Source organism: Narcine bancroftii, chromosome 10, assembly GCF_036971445.1.
Source record: "Narcine bancroftii isolate sNarBan1 chromosome 10, sNarBan1.hap1, whole genome shotgun sequence".
Lineage (NCBI taxonomy): Eukaryota > Metazoa > Chordata > Chondrichthyes > Torpediniformes > Narcinidae > Narcine > Narcine bancroftii.
In genome coordinates, this window is record NC_091478.1 from 48,315,008 (window position 1) to 48,330,327 (window position 15,320).

The window sequence follows — 15,320 nt, forward strand, 5'->3', positions numbered from 1 at the left end:
ATTACATACGGTCCTGAAACACAATGGAGGTTGGCCACCTTGTGGAGATCACAGACAGCTTAATGATGCCACCATATCTGGTATCACATGTTCAGGATTTCTCAGCTAATTTGCATGCCAAACTGCATGAGTTTTTCAAGCTTTGCTGGGACCAAGGAAAACTGCCTCAGGACCTTCATGATGCCATCATCATCACCCTGTACAAAAACAAAGGCGAGAAATCAGACTGCTCAAACTACAGGGGAATCACGCTGCTCTCCATTGCAGGCAAAATCTTCGCTAGGATTCTCCTAAATAGAATAATACCTAGTGTCGCTGAGAATGTTCTCCCGGAATCACAGTGTAGTTCCTGTAACTACTGACATGGTCTTTGCCCTCAGACAGCTCCAAGAAAAGTGCAGAGAACAAAACAAAGGACTCTACATCACCTTTGTTGACCTCACCAAAGCCTTCGACACCGTGAGCAGGAAAGGGCTTTGGCAAATACTAGAGCACCTCGGATGCCCCCCAAAGTTCCTCAACATGGTTATCCAACTGCACGAAAACCAACAAGGTCGGGTCAGATACAGCAATGAGCTCTCTGAACCCTTCTCCATTAACAATAGCATGAAGCAAGGCTGCGTTCTCACACCAACCCTCTTTTCAATCTTCTTCAGCATGATGCTGAACCAAGCCATGAAAGACCTCAACATCCGGTACCGCACGGATGGCAGTCTCTTCAATCTGAGGCGCCTGAAAGCTCACACCAAGACACAAGAGAAACTTGTCCGTGAACTACTCTTTGCAGACGATACCGCTTTAGTTGCCCATTCAGAGCCAACTCTTCACCACTTGATGTCCTGTTTTGCGGAAACTGCCAAAATGTTTGGCCTGGAAGTCAGCCTGAAGAAAATTGAGGTCCTCCATCAGCCAGCTCCCAACCATGACTACCAGCCCCCCCACATCTCCATCGGGCACACAAAACTCAAAACGGTCAACCAGTTTACCTATCTTGGCTGCACCATTTCATCGGATGCAAGGATCGACAACGAGATAGAGAACAGACTCGCCAAGGCAAATAGTGCCTTTGGAAGACTACACAAAAGAGTCTGGAAAAACAACCAACTGAAAAACCGCACAAAGATAAGCGTATACAGAGCCGTTGTCATACCCACACTCCTGTTCGGCTCTGAATCATGGGTCCTCTACCAGCATCACTACAGCTCCTAGAACGCTTCCACAAGCGTTGTCTCCACTCCATCCTCAACATTCATTGGAGCGACTTCATCCCTAACATCAAAGTACTCGAGATGGCAGAGGCCGACAGCATCGAATCCACGCTGTTGAAGATCCAACTGTGCTGGGTAGGTCACGTCTCCAGAATGGAGGACCATCGCCTCCCCAAGATCGTGTTATATGGCGAGCTCTCCACTGGCCATCGTGTCAGAGGTGCACCAAAGAAGAGGTACAAGGACTGCCTAAAGAAATCTCTTGGTGCCTGCCACATTGACCACCGCCTCAAACCGTGCATCTTGGCGCCTCACAGTTCGGCGGGCAGCAACCTCCTTTGAAGAAGACCGCAGAGCCCACCTCACTGACAAAAGACAAAGGAGAAAAATCCCAACACCCAACCCCAACCAACCAATTTTCCGCTGCAACCGTGTCTGCCTGATCTGCATCGAACTTGTCAGCCACAAACGAGCCTGCAGCTGACGTGGACATTTACCCTTCCATAAATCTTCGTCCGCAAAGCCAAGCCAAAGAAGATCTTCAAAACAGAAGATGCTATCACCAGGTACCAGTAGAGCCAGAAGACATTACAAAAACAGCAATAATTGCCCCGTTTGGGTTGTTCGAATTTTTACGAATGACATTTGGATTAAAGAATGCCTCTCAATTATTTCAATGGGTGATGGACGTGGTATGACCAATGCCTTCGTTTACCTCAGTGGTTCTCAACCCTTTTCTTTCCACTCAAAGTTTGAAAACCACTGTTTTAATCGTATCTAATTGACTTGTTATGTGTACAGTTTCACAACTCCAAAGGAAATGGGCCAAGGACAATTTTTCCTCAAACAAAATATTTTAGTAACAATTGGGTGTGATTCTCAACCTTCCCACTCACATCTCACCTTAAGTAATCCCTTAGAGCACCGATGGTATAGGGAGTGGAAAGAAAAAGGTTGATAACCACTGATTTTACCTCAACGACATTTTAGTGGCCAGTGGGACTAAGGAAGAACATTTTAGTACACTTTTTATTCGTCTTCACAAGTTTGGACTGACCATCAATCCACATGAATGTTTTTTTTAAAACAAGAAATCATTAATTTTTTTTTTAAACTGCATAGGATTACTCAGGAAGACGCGACTTCACTGCCATCCAAAGTTGAGGCCATTATCAAGTACTCAAGACCTGCTACAGTTAAAAACCTGCAGAAAGTCTTGAGAATGGTAAATTTTTACCGTCAGTTTCTTCCAGGAGCAGCTCATATCAAGAAGCCTCTTTTTAATTTACTGTCCGGAAACACCAGAACCATCCACTGGACTGAAGAGGGAAACGACACCTTCTTGAAGACAAAAAGTTTGCTGACTCATGCCAGTATGCACAGATACCCAGTTTTAAATGCAGCCTCCACCCTTTCTACAGACGCTTCCAATATGGCCATAGGAAGGGCACTTCATCAATATGTCAAAGGGAAATGGAAACCTTTCCATTCTTCAGCCGTCATGTTCGTGAAGCAGAGAAGAAATACTGAGCTTTTGGACATTTACTTGTCTATTCGACACTTTTTGGAGGGCAGAGATTTAACTATATACACCAACCACAAGCCCTTAACATTTGCATTTTCCAAGGTCAGTATGACAAAAAAATGGCAATTATCATTCATTTCAAAATTCTCCACGATACTACATATTTGCAAAAGAGATAATGTAGTAGCTGATGCACTTTCCCGTTCTGCTCCACTCGCGGTTTCGTCTGTAGATCAAGGTATTGACTACACAGCTTTAGCCGTGGCACAACATGATGATGAGATGAATACTTATCGGACTTCAATTACGAACCTGCAATTGAAGGATGTCCAGTTTGGAGTTAATGGTAACTACTCTTCTGTGATATATCAACGGGATACCCACGCCCAGTAGTTCCTGCATCATGGAAATGTCAAGTATTTGACTCTGTGCATGCCTCTCACATCCATCAATTAGATCAACCATTTGGATGGTTTTAGACAGGTTCGTGTCGCACGGTCTTAAAAAAGACATTGCACAAATGGTGAGGTCCTACATTGCCTGCCAGAAAGCAAATGTTCAGCGGCATGTTAAGGCACCACTGCATCCTTCCCAGCAGTTACTTGGTGTTTTGCTCACGTCCACGTGGACATCGTTGGTTCACTTCCTGTTTCAAAAGGATAGTTATATTTTTACAGTAATAGACAGGTTTACGCAGTTGTCCGGAGCTGTGTCTATGGTAGATGCTACTGCAGACACTTGAGTTTGGGTCTTCCTCAGTTCCTGGGTACTTCGTTTTGATTCATGTTACTTCAGATAGAGACGACAATTTACTTCCTCACTGTGGACAGCCTTGTCTCACTTCCTCGGTTCAACAATTCATCATACAAATGCCTGTCATCCCTAGGCGAATGGAATGGTGGAAAGATTTCATAGATATCTCATGTCAGGTTCTGAACTGGGTATTACTGAGAATTAGAACAACTCCAAAGGAGGACCTCCAAGTTTCATCTACAGAGCTCATGTACAGGGTACCATTAGTGGTTCCAGGGGAGTTTGTCCCCTATCATTCCAACTCCAGTGATGATCCTAAGGAACTTTTGAGCAGGCTAAGGGAGACGGTAGGAAAATTGACCCCATACCACCATCGTCACATGGAGAACACTCTTCGTTTGTGCATGAAGACCTCAAAAACTGCAAATATATCTTCGTCCAAGGGGAACACTTGGTCAACCTTTACAGACACCTTACGAAGGACCTTATAGGATACTCAGACAAACTAGGTTGACCTGTATTTTGGACATTGGAGGGAAGCCGCAGTCTTTCACTATTGACAGGTTTAAACCAGCTCATGTGGACAAGTCATCCCCACCGCAGCAGCCAAACAGTTTGTCACAGAGGTAGACAACCTAAAAGACGGTTTGTTTCAGTTTGGGAAGGGGGGGGGTGTGTGTGCAGCAATGCTTTGCTAGCACTACGACTCCCAGAAGGCATCAAACTGGCCATGTGACAGTGCGTGCCAAGCATGGGTTGATTCACTATAGAAATGTCGTGTGGTTATTTCGTTGTGACCACTGCGATTCCAGTAGCCACACTACCAACTTTCTCATGCTGTATAAATTGTGTGTGATAGCACTACCAACTTTCCAAATCTATTTAAAAATTGACTGCTAATGCTATTTATTGCTAGCACTTTCCAGCAGACCTTTATAAAGGTTTATATAGGTCAGCATAACAACAGGGGTTGAAGGGCTCATTTTTTTGCTGTACATAAAGCTTAATTATGTTATAATTGAGCATGATTACTTTTGTTTAAATATAAGATCATAATACATTGATCAGGATTTAGGGCAGGTCCATCACTCGATGCATCATGACATCACCGGTAGAAGGTCTTCTTTGGCTTGGCTTCGCGGACGAAGATTTATGGAGGGGGTAAAAAGTCCACGTCAGCTGCAGGCTCGTTTGTGGCTGACAAGTCCGATGCGGGACAGGCAGACACGATTGCAGCGGTTGCAGGGGAAAATTGGTGGGTTGGGGTTGGGTGTTGGGTTTTTCCTCCTCTGCCTTTTTGGAGGGGGAGGACGTGGACCTGTCCTCGGGCCTGCGCAAAGGAGCTTTTAGGTGGAGTGCAGTGCGCGCAGTACTGGCCCCACCCTTTACACCCATGGTTCGTGTGCCGTGGCCAAGCAAGCTGGGACGTGGCAGCGAGGTCCTTGGGTCGTAGGTTTTATATCGGGTAGAACAGTCCTAACCCCCCAGGAATGGCTCCTTGCAAGTGTGAAAGTGTCCCAGTTAGGATCGACCAAGTGTGAAAAGCCAAACCCCTATTCCAATCCCAGGACACCAAACGGCTGATTTAGTGGGATGCATGTGCAAAAGGGGCTTGAGGAGCATTGATGTATCTGTCTGATAAGAGAGATTGGTTGGTGAATGTTCACTCCCACTCAAGTTTTCATGTATATGGAGCCAATATTGGCTTTATTTGGTAAATATTTAAACCCAATGATGGCTTGGCCATCAAACCACTGGCCTTTCTGAAATAGATTGTTTAATTAGTAGATTGGGACTTTAGTTTGCAAGTCATTCTCAATCCTGAGACAATGTCCAAGATAATTTCACCAATCAGGTTTTCCTGAGGAAAAAGGGTCTCAACACATCATTGCTGTCCATTTCTCGCCACCTGGCCGGCCGGGCCCCGCCACCGGGCCGGCTGAGCCCCGCCACCGGGCCGGCTGAGCCCCGCCACGCCCGCCACCTGGCCGGCTGAGCCCTTCCAGCTTCTCTTCATTTGCTCAAGGTTCTGGCATCTGCCCTTTCCTCAAATCCCTCAATTAAAACGTCCGGATTGGACAACACGCAGTCTTCAAGCTTTGAAATATGCAACCACTCCTGGAAGCCTTCCTTAACCTAATTATGGTCTTCATTAGATTCTGGTAACAATGTTCTTAACTGTGCTCTAAAGTGACACAGCAAGGACAATTTAAGAATGTGCTGTGGCAGCCCTTCGCAGCTCCCCCACAGGGCCTCACAAAATGAAGGATGAATGCGACGATCCAGCAGGCTGCATGGAGCCCGCAGTGATGTCCTCCAATTGGCCACAACTAAAAGAACTTAACTGCTCTATCAGGGAAAGACCACGCCCCTCAGCTTGAGCATAAAAGCAGGGCTGTGAGCCCAATAAAGTTTGGTGTTAACTACACTCAGCTGGGTTCGTGCCATCCTTTCTGGGAACACAGTGTTCTTTCTGAGCTAATCTGCATAATTTCTCCTGTGCTATAGGCTTTGCAGAGCCATAGCTTGTAACACCCAACTACGGGGCAATAAATGCTGCCTTAGCCACTCCCACATCATGATGAAAAAGCATCGTGCAGATCTTCGTGAGTGGAGAGAATTGGAGGAAATAAAGCAATTCTGCAAACCAAAAAAAAAATGCAAACAGCTGCACAGACTTCAAATGTCAGCTCCATCTTGTCCCTCAGTGAGACATTTCACTTGGATTTAGCCAGAACTGAATTTTAATTGTGTTCCTCTTTCCAGATAAAGGCTGATCTTTTGCTTCTATAAGATGTGAAGTAGTTCTTGACCTACTTTTGTCAGTGATCATCAGCCAATTTATTTTTGACCAAGCGCATTAGCAGTACTTGATTCTGCTGACCTCGGTTATTTGATTGCACAATTAATTCGACAGGAATGAACTGTAGAAAGGAAACTTAATTCAAGATGTAGAAACTAAATTATCATGGAATTCAGTATACAGATTTTGTAGACACTTGAATCTCTGGAACCATAAGAGTACAGAGAATACTCACCATCCACTGGCTTTGAATCACTGGCTTCAAATTCCGGCAACTGCAGAAAAATTTAAAGTTTAGGAATGTTTAATCTTAACAAGTTTTCTTCCATTCAAATCAATTATTGTTTATTTCCCCATTGCAAGTTCTTAAATTGGCTTCTATTCAGGTAGAATTTTCCAGATTCTGGCAGCATCGAGAAAAACTACTCACTCCACCTCCTTCCATTTGTTCCTTTACTGTTCAACTTAAAAACTTGTCCTCTGGTCACTGATTCCTGCAACACGTTTCTCATCAACAAAAGCTTTTCAAATATACAGTACCAGGTAAATGAGGGAGAACTTCTCGGGGACAGTGTTCGTAATTCAAGGAAGTTATGGAGAAGGATAAAAATGGTCCAGAATTTAAGACATGCAATTAGGTGGTGGATTCAGTAACACAAGAACAGGGCACTAACTTGTAAGGGCTCTGAGGGAAGCAGAACACCCGAAGAGCATCTGGCACAGACAGCCTCCCAATTGCTTTGGGGGCTTGGAAGTGGGAGTTGAGGAGGAGGACTTGGATGCCTCGAGCGCTGCTTCACTGCTGGATTGTTCAGGAAGCCGAGCAGCTACAGAGGTCACAGAAGGTGACGGCAAAGGAGTTGGGGATCCATGGCTGTTCAATGACTCTGAAGGGACTCTTTTGCTTCTCTTTCTTGTCTTGATAGTGGCCCTGGATCAGAAGCACCCCTGAGTGCCTTTACAGGACAAACAAAGAAAAACTGCTTTTGTATACTTTGCAGACATGATGATAGATGGAATCCTGCAAACGATCCTTATGGGTAGAGCAACATCCAACAAGTGAGTGGTAGTGAGACTTCAGGGGAAATGTTCCCATGATAGCGAAAGGCAAGAATGACAAATTTAGGGAATTTTGGGTGATGTAGGAGAGAGGGTTTGATGAAAAAAGATTGCACCTGACAGTTACACAAAACTGAAAACGAACAGGCCTGGAGTATATAGAGTAGGAAAGCACTTGACATTTCATGTCAAAACCTTCTGACTCAAATGCAGGTAGCTGTCTCCCTATTTTGCTCTGGATACTAGAAATAGAACATTACAGCACTTACAGGCCCTTCTGTCAAGTACCTCTGTCTGACCTGCACCCAGTCTATGGACTTCCAAACCTCTCCCATCCATGTACCTGTCCAAATTTTTCTTAAATGTTAAAAGAGCCCACATTCACTTCAACTGGCAGCTCTTCCCACACTCCCACCATTCTGTGTGAATGTTCCCCCTAAACTTTTTCCCTTTCACCCTTAACCCATGTATTTCACGCAAGTGGGAAAAATAAAATCTTAACCCGTTTAACCTTTCCCTGTAACTCAGTTCCTCAAGTTCCTCGTAAATCCTCTCTGTACTCTTTCAATCTTATTTCTATCTTTCCTATCGTTAGGTTCAGGACATTTCAAATTTAGGTCATCCAGAGTAGTGTTCACAAGGCATCCATCAAATAGACCCAAATTAAATCAAACAGATTTCAGGACATCCCCAGGTTACAAATACCCAACTTACGAACACGTGCAAACACATGAACTAGCTAATCTATGATTAAATTCACAAGTCTGACACAAGTACACATCTCTTTTTAGTCCTATATTTTTGATGCCATTTATTACTGTACAATAGAGGAATCTATGATTATATCTTTGTGTATTTTCCACTTGACAAAATCAATGACTGTGAAAACAGAAATCGTTCATGGCTGGGGACAGCTGGAACTGCAGTCAGAACTCATGACCCGTGAGCAGTATACTTACTTTCTCCACAAGAGCAGCAGCATCAGTTTCACAGCACAGGAATGGGCTATTCTTCACCGTGGTGTTAGTACTATGAAAACAAAGTAGAAGTCCACAACAGTCAAGAGTCTTACAATAGAGACACAGGCTATTCAGCCATACATGTACTTGCACACCAGTGGAAAGCCATCCCTGTTAATCCCATTTAACAGCACAGCCCACTCTCAGGTAGTGCACTCCAGATGCAGCACCCCACTTTGCCGAGGTGCCAATGGAGACCCTTCTGTACAGCCTCAAAAGCTGCCTGCTGCTTGGGTCGTCAGCCTTGTGGGAAGCACTGCACAAGAAATGCAGGATAACACTTGGGTGCAGGATGTGCTGGCAACAGTATCCTAGCAACCCTACAAATGGTGTAGTTCTCACATGGAGACAGGGCGTGAAGTGGGGTGTATTTTGTTCCCAACCTTTTCAGGGATTTCCCCTGACTGGAGCGCTATTTTTATCCCCAGGAACAGGACAGTTTGCATGGGGCCCTGTATCTTCATGCCTATAGGGTCATAAACACTGTATTCCCAGGGCTTGACCCACGATATTCTGCAAGGGTCCCTGTATCAGCAGTCAATGTAATGCGACCAGGAGACTCTGCTCCAGCTGTATCCTCTGTAAATCCCTGGCTCCTAGACTGCAGCACAAGGGTCTATGTACCTTGGGGAAGGAGGGAGAAGGCATACTGGTGACCCTCCCATGTACAGGCGAACTGGCCCTGTGACTCTGGGATCTAGGGAATGGAGGAGGCAGCATTGGCCAGTACAGCAGTGCTTTCCCTCCTAGCTCCCTATATCCTCCAGGAGGTCTCCACAGGAGACATTGCTGTAGGGGAGGAGAGGAGGCCACACTGGGCTGTTGTCAGGAGAAACAGCAGAGTGATGACCCCTTGCTGCACAGGGCAACCACCATCTCCTCTATCTCCTCCATGCCCCAGGTTTTCTATATTGTCTGGTATTCACAGCCCTGTGAGTTGAAACCACAACGGGCTCCCACCAGGCCAATCCCACCAATGTCCTCGCTTAAGCTACCCAAAGGTGAATGGCCTCTGTATCACTGGAATGCATCTTGGGAATGAATGCATTTAAAGGTCAATCCCTAAAAACCAGCAACTCTGGGCACATGGTTGCAGTAAAAATGTGGAATTGATTTACAAACTGGAAACAAAATCTGAACAGGTCCCACCGATCTCACTGGCATGCAAGTTACCTTTGTACCTACTGAAGTTGTCTAGAGCTACCGAGGGTTGAAGCAAACAGTACCCTCTTACCCCCCTCCCCCACCCCCCAAATTGATGTACAGGCACATGATACACGGATAACAGAAGCTCTCTTGCCATCCTTTGGATGTACATTAAACTGGCTGAACCACAATGATTCACTCAGGTACTCAACTTAACTGAGCCCCCACCCCTCAAGGCACATACTCCCCAATTAGTCCTCCAGTGTGCCCGCGGATCACAGCCAGGAACCAGATTAGGTTACTCCCACTCGTATTCTACACCCGAGAGCCATAAGCTGGCCCAGATCTGGGGTCATGTGGCCAATTGGAAGGTGGTCTCAGCTGTTGTGAATCTGATATCCAGGGACACAGGGTTGGGGGGGGGGGGGTGGTATTTGGTCTTTTCCTATCCCTCCAGTGAGGCGGCCTTTCGAGTTACTGAATGAAAAGGGCCCTCTCAGATCCCCTCTGCTTCCCTTACCTGGTGTTTTATTCATTCTGGGGAAAGGTTACTGCAGCCTACCTTATCTGTACTCTTGTAAATCCCACCATCTTATTGCCAGCCCTGCCCATTTATCAACCTTGTCTCTGTGATAACATTGATCCTAACTGTTAGATCCGTGATGTAGATTACATTAAGAAATGCACACTTTATTTTTCATATCCCCAGAACTAAAATTCATACATATGCATTTTCCTCCATTCCCACCTGAGGATTTGAACACTGATTCTACCAAGAGGTCAACTACCTGGTTCAGTGTATAGCCATGGGAGGGGGGGGGGTTTCAGTCAGACAGAAATTGTCACAAATAACCCAGGAAGATACAATGGAATATAAAAATTCTGGTTTAAAGAGAGTCTTCAAAGAAAGTTGGGCCAAACCAATTAAAGGGCCCAAGGGGAACCACTACCTGCACCTGGGGCCAGAGACCGAGGAGCCATAAATCAGAGAGAATCCTTAGAAATATCATTCTTCACCTTCTTCCTTTTTATATCATACCAATGAACACTTGTCAAAGTTTTCCCATCACAAGTAGCAGCCTTCCACCCAGTCCAGACTTCTTATTGTCTTATATCCATCTAATATCCCCTCAATCTCAAAAAGAAAATCAAGCCCAACATCTCTATCCTATCCTAAGATGCAAAAATCCTCAAAGCTTTTCTGGACCATCTCCATTGCCTTAGTAGCTTTGCTGTAAAGACCAGAATCAAATGTATTGAGGGCCAGAATGTTGCTCTATTGATAATGGCAAGATTTAAATGCATTATTAACCACTTTCAATGACGTGCACACATACTATCAGATCTCAGCCACATAGAACACCAGACTTTCCTCTTCACTGGTAGGAAGATTGGGGAGGTCCCATATTTCACTTTCTCCATATTAACCTTCATCTTCCATAACTGTGCCCATCCCATCAGCCTTCTTTACCTTGCTGCAATCAATCATCATCTTCCTTGTACTTCATAAAATTGCCACGTTTATTGTCATCAAATTTAGAAATTCTATCTGGATTAATGAGTCCAGGTGTCCAATCATCCCAACATCATGCCACCAATGTCCCATTTCTCTATTATATGATTCAACTTTGCTAATAGGCCTGTAATCTGGCACTTACTGAAGCCTTTCAATACCCCATACAGGCACAACAGAACTTCTCAACTGTACTCAGTCCCCATCACAATCAAAGCTAATATTTATCTCCCTCAACAATGAGAAGCTGGTGGAACTCAGCAAATCAGGCAGCATCTACACGTAGAAACAGGTACTGCTTTGGGTCAGGATCCTTATGGAGACTAAATAAGAAGAGGCGATATCCATATCCAGGGGTTGGGGGGGGCAGTGCTAGAGGTGAAAGGCTGAAGAACAAGGGGTGGAGGAGGAGACCATGGAGGTGTGGGGGAAGGCAGAGAATGGAGATATTATAAAGATAATAACAGCAATAGGCAAGGAGGTATGGAAGTTGCATTGTTTTAGCTTCCTATTTTATCTTCCTTATGACTTGCTACACACAAATGTGGTATTTATTGACAACAGAAGTATGCTGCAATCTCTTTCCAGTCAAGCAACATTGGTAAGTAGATCTGAAAACAAGGTGAATTAACCAATTTCTCTGTTTTCATTCATCTATCAACTGTTTGCCCACTCACAGTGTCCATTTGCAGATAAGTGCTCTCTTATCTAATTTTCTATCAAAGTTTTGGTAATTATACATTCTCATTGATGTAAACAGTGGAGGCCACATCACCAATTTGAGCAACCTTACAATTTAAAGGTTGAAAAAAAAACCCTTTCATCGCAGTATAATTTTCTGTTCATCACTCAGTTTTCATCCATGTTCTGTCCAAATGATTAAACAAATGCCTTTTGGGAATCTATATATGCCACAGGTTCTGGTATCTATTCTTCCAGTTACATTCTCAAAGACTAAGAAATTCATTGAATCATAAATCCATGAAGACCCCACTGAATTGCCCTGCAGTTTCCACAATGTTTACAACAACAATGAATAAAGATGATACGACCAATAAAGACAGGAATTGCTTCAAACTGGAAAATTTCATCATCTTTACATGATCCATTTCTTAAACTAAGGGTCTATGTATCAAAATGATCCATCCTTATTTTGACTGTTTAATTTCTATTTCTGGGATTAGGCTGTGGACCAATATCCACTTTGCTCTTTCATTCTCATAGTTATCTCGAGTATTTTTTTAAAAAAATCTTATTCCTGGAAAAACACTATCCAATGTTCCTGATTTCCCGTCCTATCTGTTCTCAGCGTATCACTTTCCATGTTAGTGAAATATTTTTTTCCCCAATATTCCCTTCCATTGGCCATCCCAATCACTGCACACCTCCCCACCACCCTCTTCCCTCTCAAACACATGGAGGATTTCTCCTCCTCACACTCTTCAGTGCCATCATATTTTCCATTCCTTTTAATTAAAGGGTCAATGTGTCGATGATGCTCTGGAACATTTTTAATTAGCCCCAGAACAGTCTTGTTTCATCCCCGAGGCACCCTTCCACATAAAATACAGGAGATGCTGTAGCCCTTTCCTCCTCCCCCCACCCCACTCCCCATCCCCAACCAGTCAAATACAATCTGACCTTTATCCAAACTAGTTCAATGCAAGCTCAAGGAAACCTAAATTCTGATGGGGCAATTTATTAAATTCCAGAGATTTAAGTTAGTCAGATGATCAAATATTTTCTTACATTTCCAGACAATAATTTTGCTATTGCCAAGACCCATACTTTCTCCTCCTATTTTCATCTTCCTTTCTCTTCCACCACCCTGTCACTTATTGTCTCCTATCGTACACTTGATTGAACATCTGTAGTTTGCTCCCCTCCCTCTTCCTCAAAACCAGTTGTATAACTTTACTCAACCGATACTTAGCCCAGATACTTGTATTTTCCATTTTTATTCAGGGTATTCAGCAACCGAGCAGACTAGTTTGCAAGTCTAGTTTTGGACTTTGCATTTGAATCATCAATAATTATTTATTACCACTTCCAAAGTGCAATGGGTGCAGCACCCTGCTTCCATACAGAATTCAAAACGTTTATTCCCTTTGCTGCCAATTCCACAAGGATGTGGTTCATCTTTATCATTTTACGCCCCTTTATGTATCTCAGTCTCCACCCATCCATTGACAAACTCAGACAGCAAATCCGATGATAAATCCTCCCATTCGGCCACTTGTAAGGATACCATTCACATTGATTACAGTGATGAGCCCCTTCCAGTCTCCTTCCACTAAAATGCGATGTCCCTTCTACCTGGTTCCAGTAGATGGAACTTTCAACTGCAGTTCTTCCATTACTCTCTTCCCCACAGAAAAAAAAATCCAGTGTTAAACATGGAAAACTCCAGACGCTGGAGTCAAGTGCTGGAGAAACTCGGCAGGTAACGCAGCATTTATGGGAAGTAAAGGGGAAATCAACGTTTCGGGCCTCAGCCCCTTTGTCAGGGACTAGATGTTTGAATGAAAAGAAGGGAAGAAGGGGAAAGGGGAGGAGCACAGGTCAACAAGTAAGAGGGCTCGAGCCCAAAACATTGGTGATGTATCTTCACCTTTGCTACATAAAGGCACTGTTTGACCTGCTGAGTTTCTCCAGCATTTGTATTTTTCCAGGAAGAGGTAATAATAGGTGGATGCCAGCAGGAGGGTAGAAAAGGAAAAAAAGAGGTGATGGAGAGAAGAGGGTGGATAGAAGGAAGGGAAGGGGCTGGGTGTGGTGGACAGAGATGGTGGGGGGGGGGTTACAGAAATTGGAGAAGTTGATGCTAATACCATCTAGTTGGAAAGTGTCAAGATGAAATGCAAGGTGTTCCTCAAATTCGCATGTGGCCTCAATTTGACAGTACACAAGGTCATGGGCACACATGTCAGTGTGGGATTAAAATGGTTGGCCACTGGGAGGTCTTTGCTATTGTAGCAGACAGAACAAAGGTTCTCAATGACAAGGGTTCTCCTGTTATTCAATTTCTACCTCATCAGCCTTCAAATTCAACATCCTTAGCTCCAACCAACCCCACCCATTTCTGCATCTCTCAGGAACTGTACACTTTCTGACTCCCTGGTCCACTCCTCTATCCCTCAAAAACCAATCCCTATTCCATGGCACCTTCCCTCACAACCAGAGGAGATACAACACATGTCCTTTCACCTCTTCCCACCATCAGAGGTGCAATCAGCCCAGTGAAGCAGTGATTCATCAAATAGGAAGTAGAGACTGGGTGATGACGTGGAGCACTCCTAACATCTCTTCCGTGTCACCTCAGCCTTGATGAAGGGTATTTGATGTAAAACATTAACTGTTTCCCTTCCTACAGATGCAGCATGACCTTCTGGATGTTCCCACTTTATTTAATCTACAGTTTTTGTTTTAATTTTCATGTACGACAGCGAGTTTTTACCTAGTTGATTTTCTTTTCTTCAGTCCTTATCCTTGGTTTCTACCTCCATCCCACCTCTTGCCCTTTACCTCCAAGTTGACAATCTTGTTTTAACAACCTCCAAGCTGTGTCTGCAGTTCAAATTCACTAACTTCTTAGACACACAGACCTAGACATCCCCTATCTACTTGGTAATTATAGAATACCAACTTCTAACATAAAAGGATTAACCTTTTCACTGCTTGTGCAATATGTCCTCACATAACTGTGTTCCAAATAGCAATTAACTGCCATGCTGCTTCAAGATGATTCAAGACAAGCAAATACAATATATTTTTCACGCACGCACGCACGCACGCACGCACGCACGCACGCACGCACGCACGCACGCACGCACGCACGCACGCACGCACGCACGCACGCACGCACGCACGCACGCACGCACGCACGCACGCACGCACGCACGCACGCACGCACGCACGCACGCACGCACGCACGCACGCACGCACGCACGCACGCACGCACGCACGCACGCACGCACGCACGCACGCACGCACGCACGCACGCACGCACGCACGCACGCACGCACATGGTGTTCTCGCACCAACCCTCTTTTCAATCTTCTTCAGCATGATGCTGAACCAAGCCATGAAAGACCCCAACAATGAAGACGCTGTTTACATCCGGTACCGCACGGATGGCAGTCTCTTCAATCTGAGGCGCCTGCAAGCTCACACCAAGACACAAGAGAAACTTGTCCGTGAACTACTCTTTGCAGACGATGCCGCTTTAGTTGCCCATTCAGAGCCAGCTCTTCAGCGCTTGACGTCCTGCTTTGCGGAAACTGCCAAAATGTTT

General features: G+C 44.7%; 1 protein-coding gene across 3 annotated transcripts in view; it reads right to left on the bottom strand.

Annotated features, from left to right (window-relative positions):
- The window catches only part of LOC138744542 (inorganic pyrophosphatase-like), a 56,161-nt gene that overhangs the window by 10,636 nt on the left and 30,205 nt on the right, over positions 1 to 15,320 (bottom strand). For all 3 annotated transcript variants that reach the window (XM_069900877.1, XM_069900880.1, XM_069900878.1), the window contains exons 9-10: positions 8,308 to 8,377; positions 6,525 to 6,564 (exon numbers count right to left, since the gene is read on the bottom strand). In XM_069900877.1, coding sequence (XP_069756978.1) covers positions 6,525 to 6,564; positions 8,308 to 8,377 — 110 coding nt within the window. The remainder of the gene's footprint in view (positions 1 to 6,524; positions 6,565 to 8,307; positions 8,378 to 15,320) is intronic.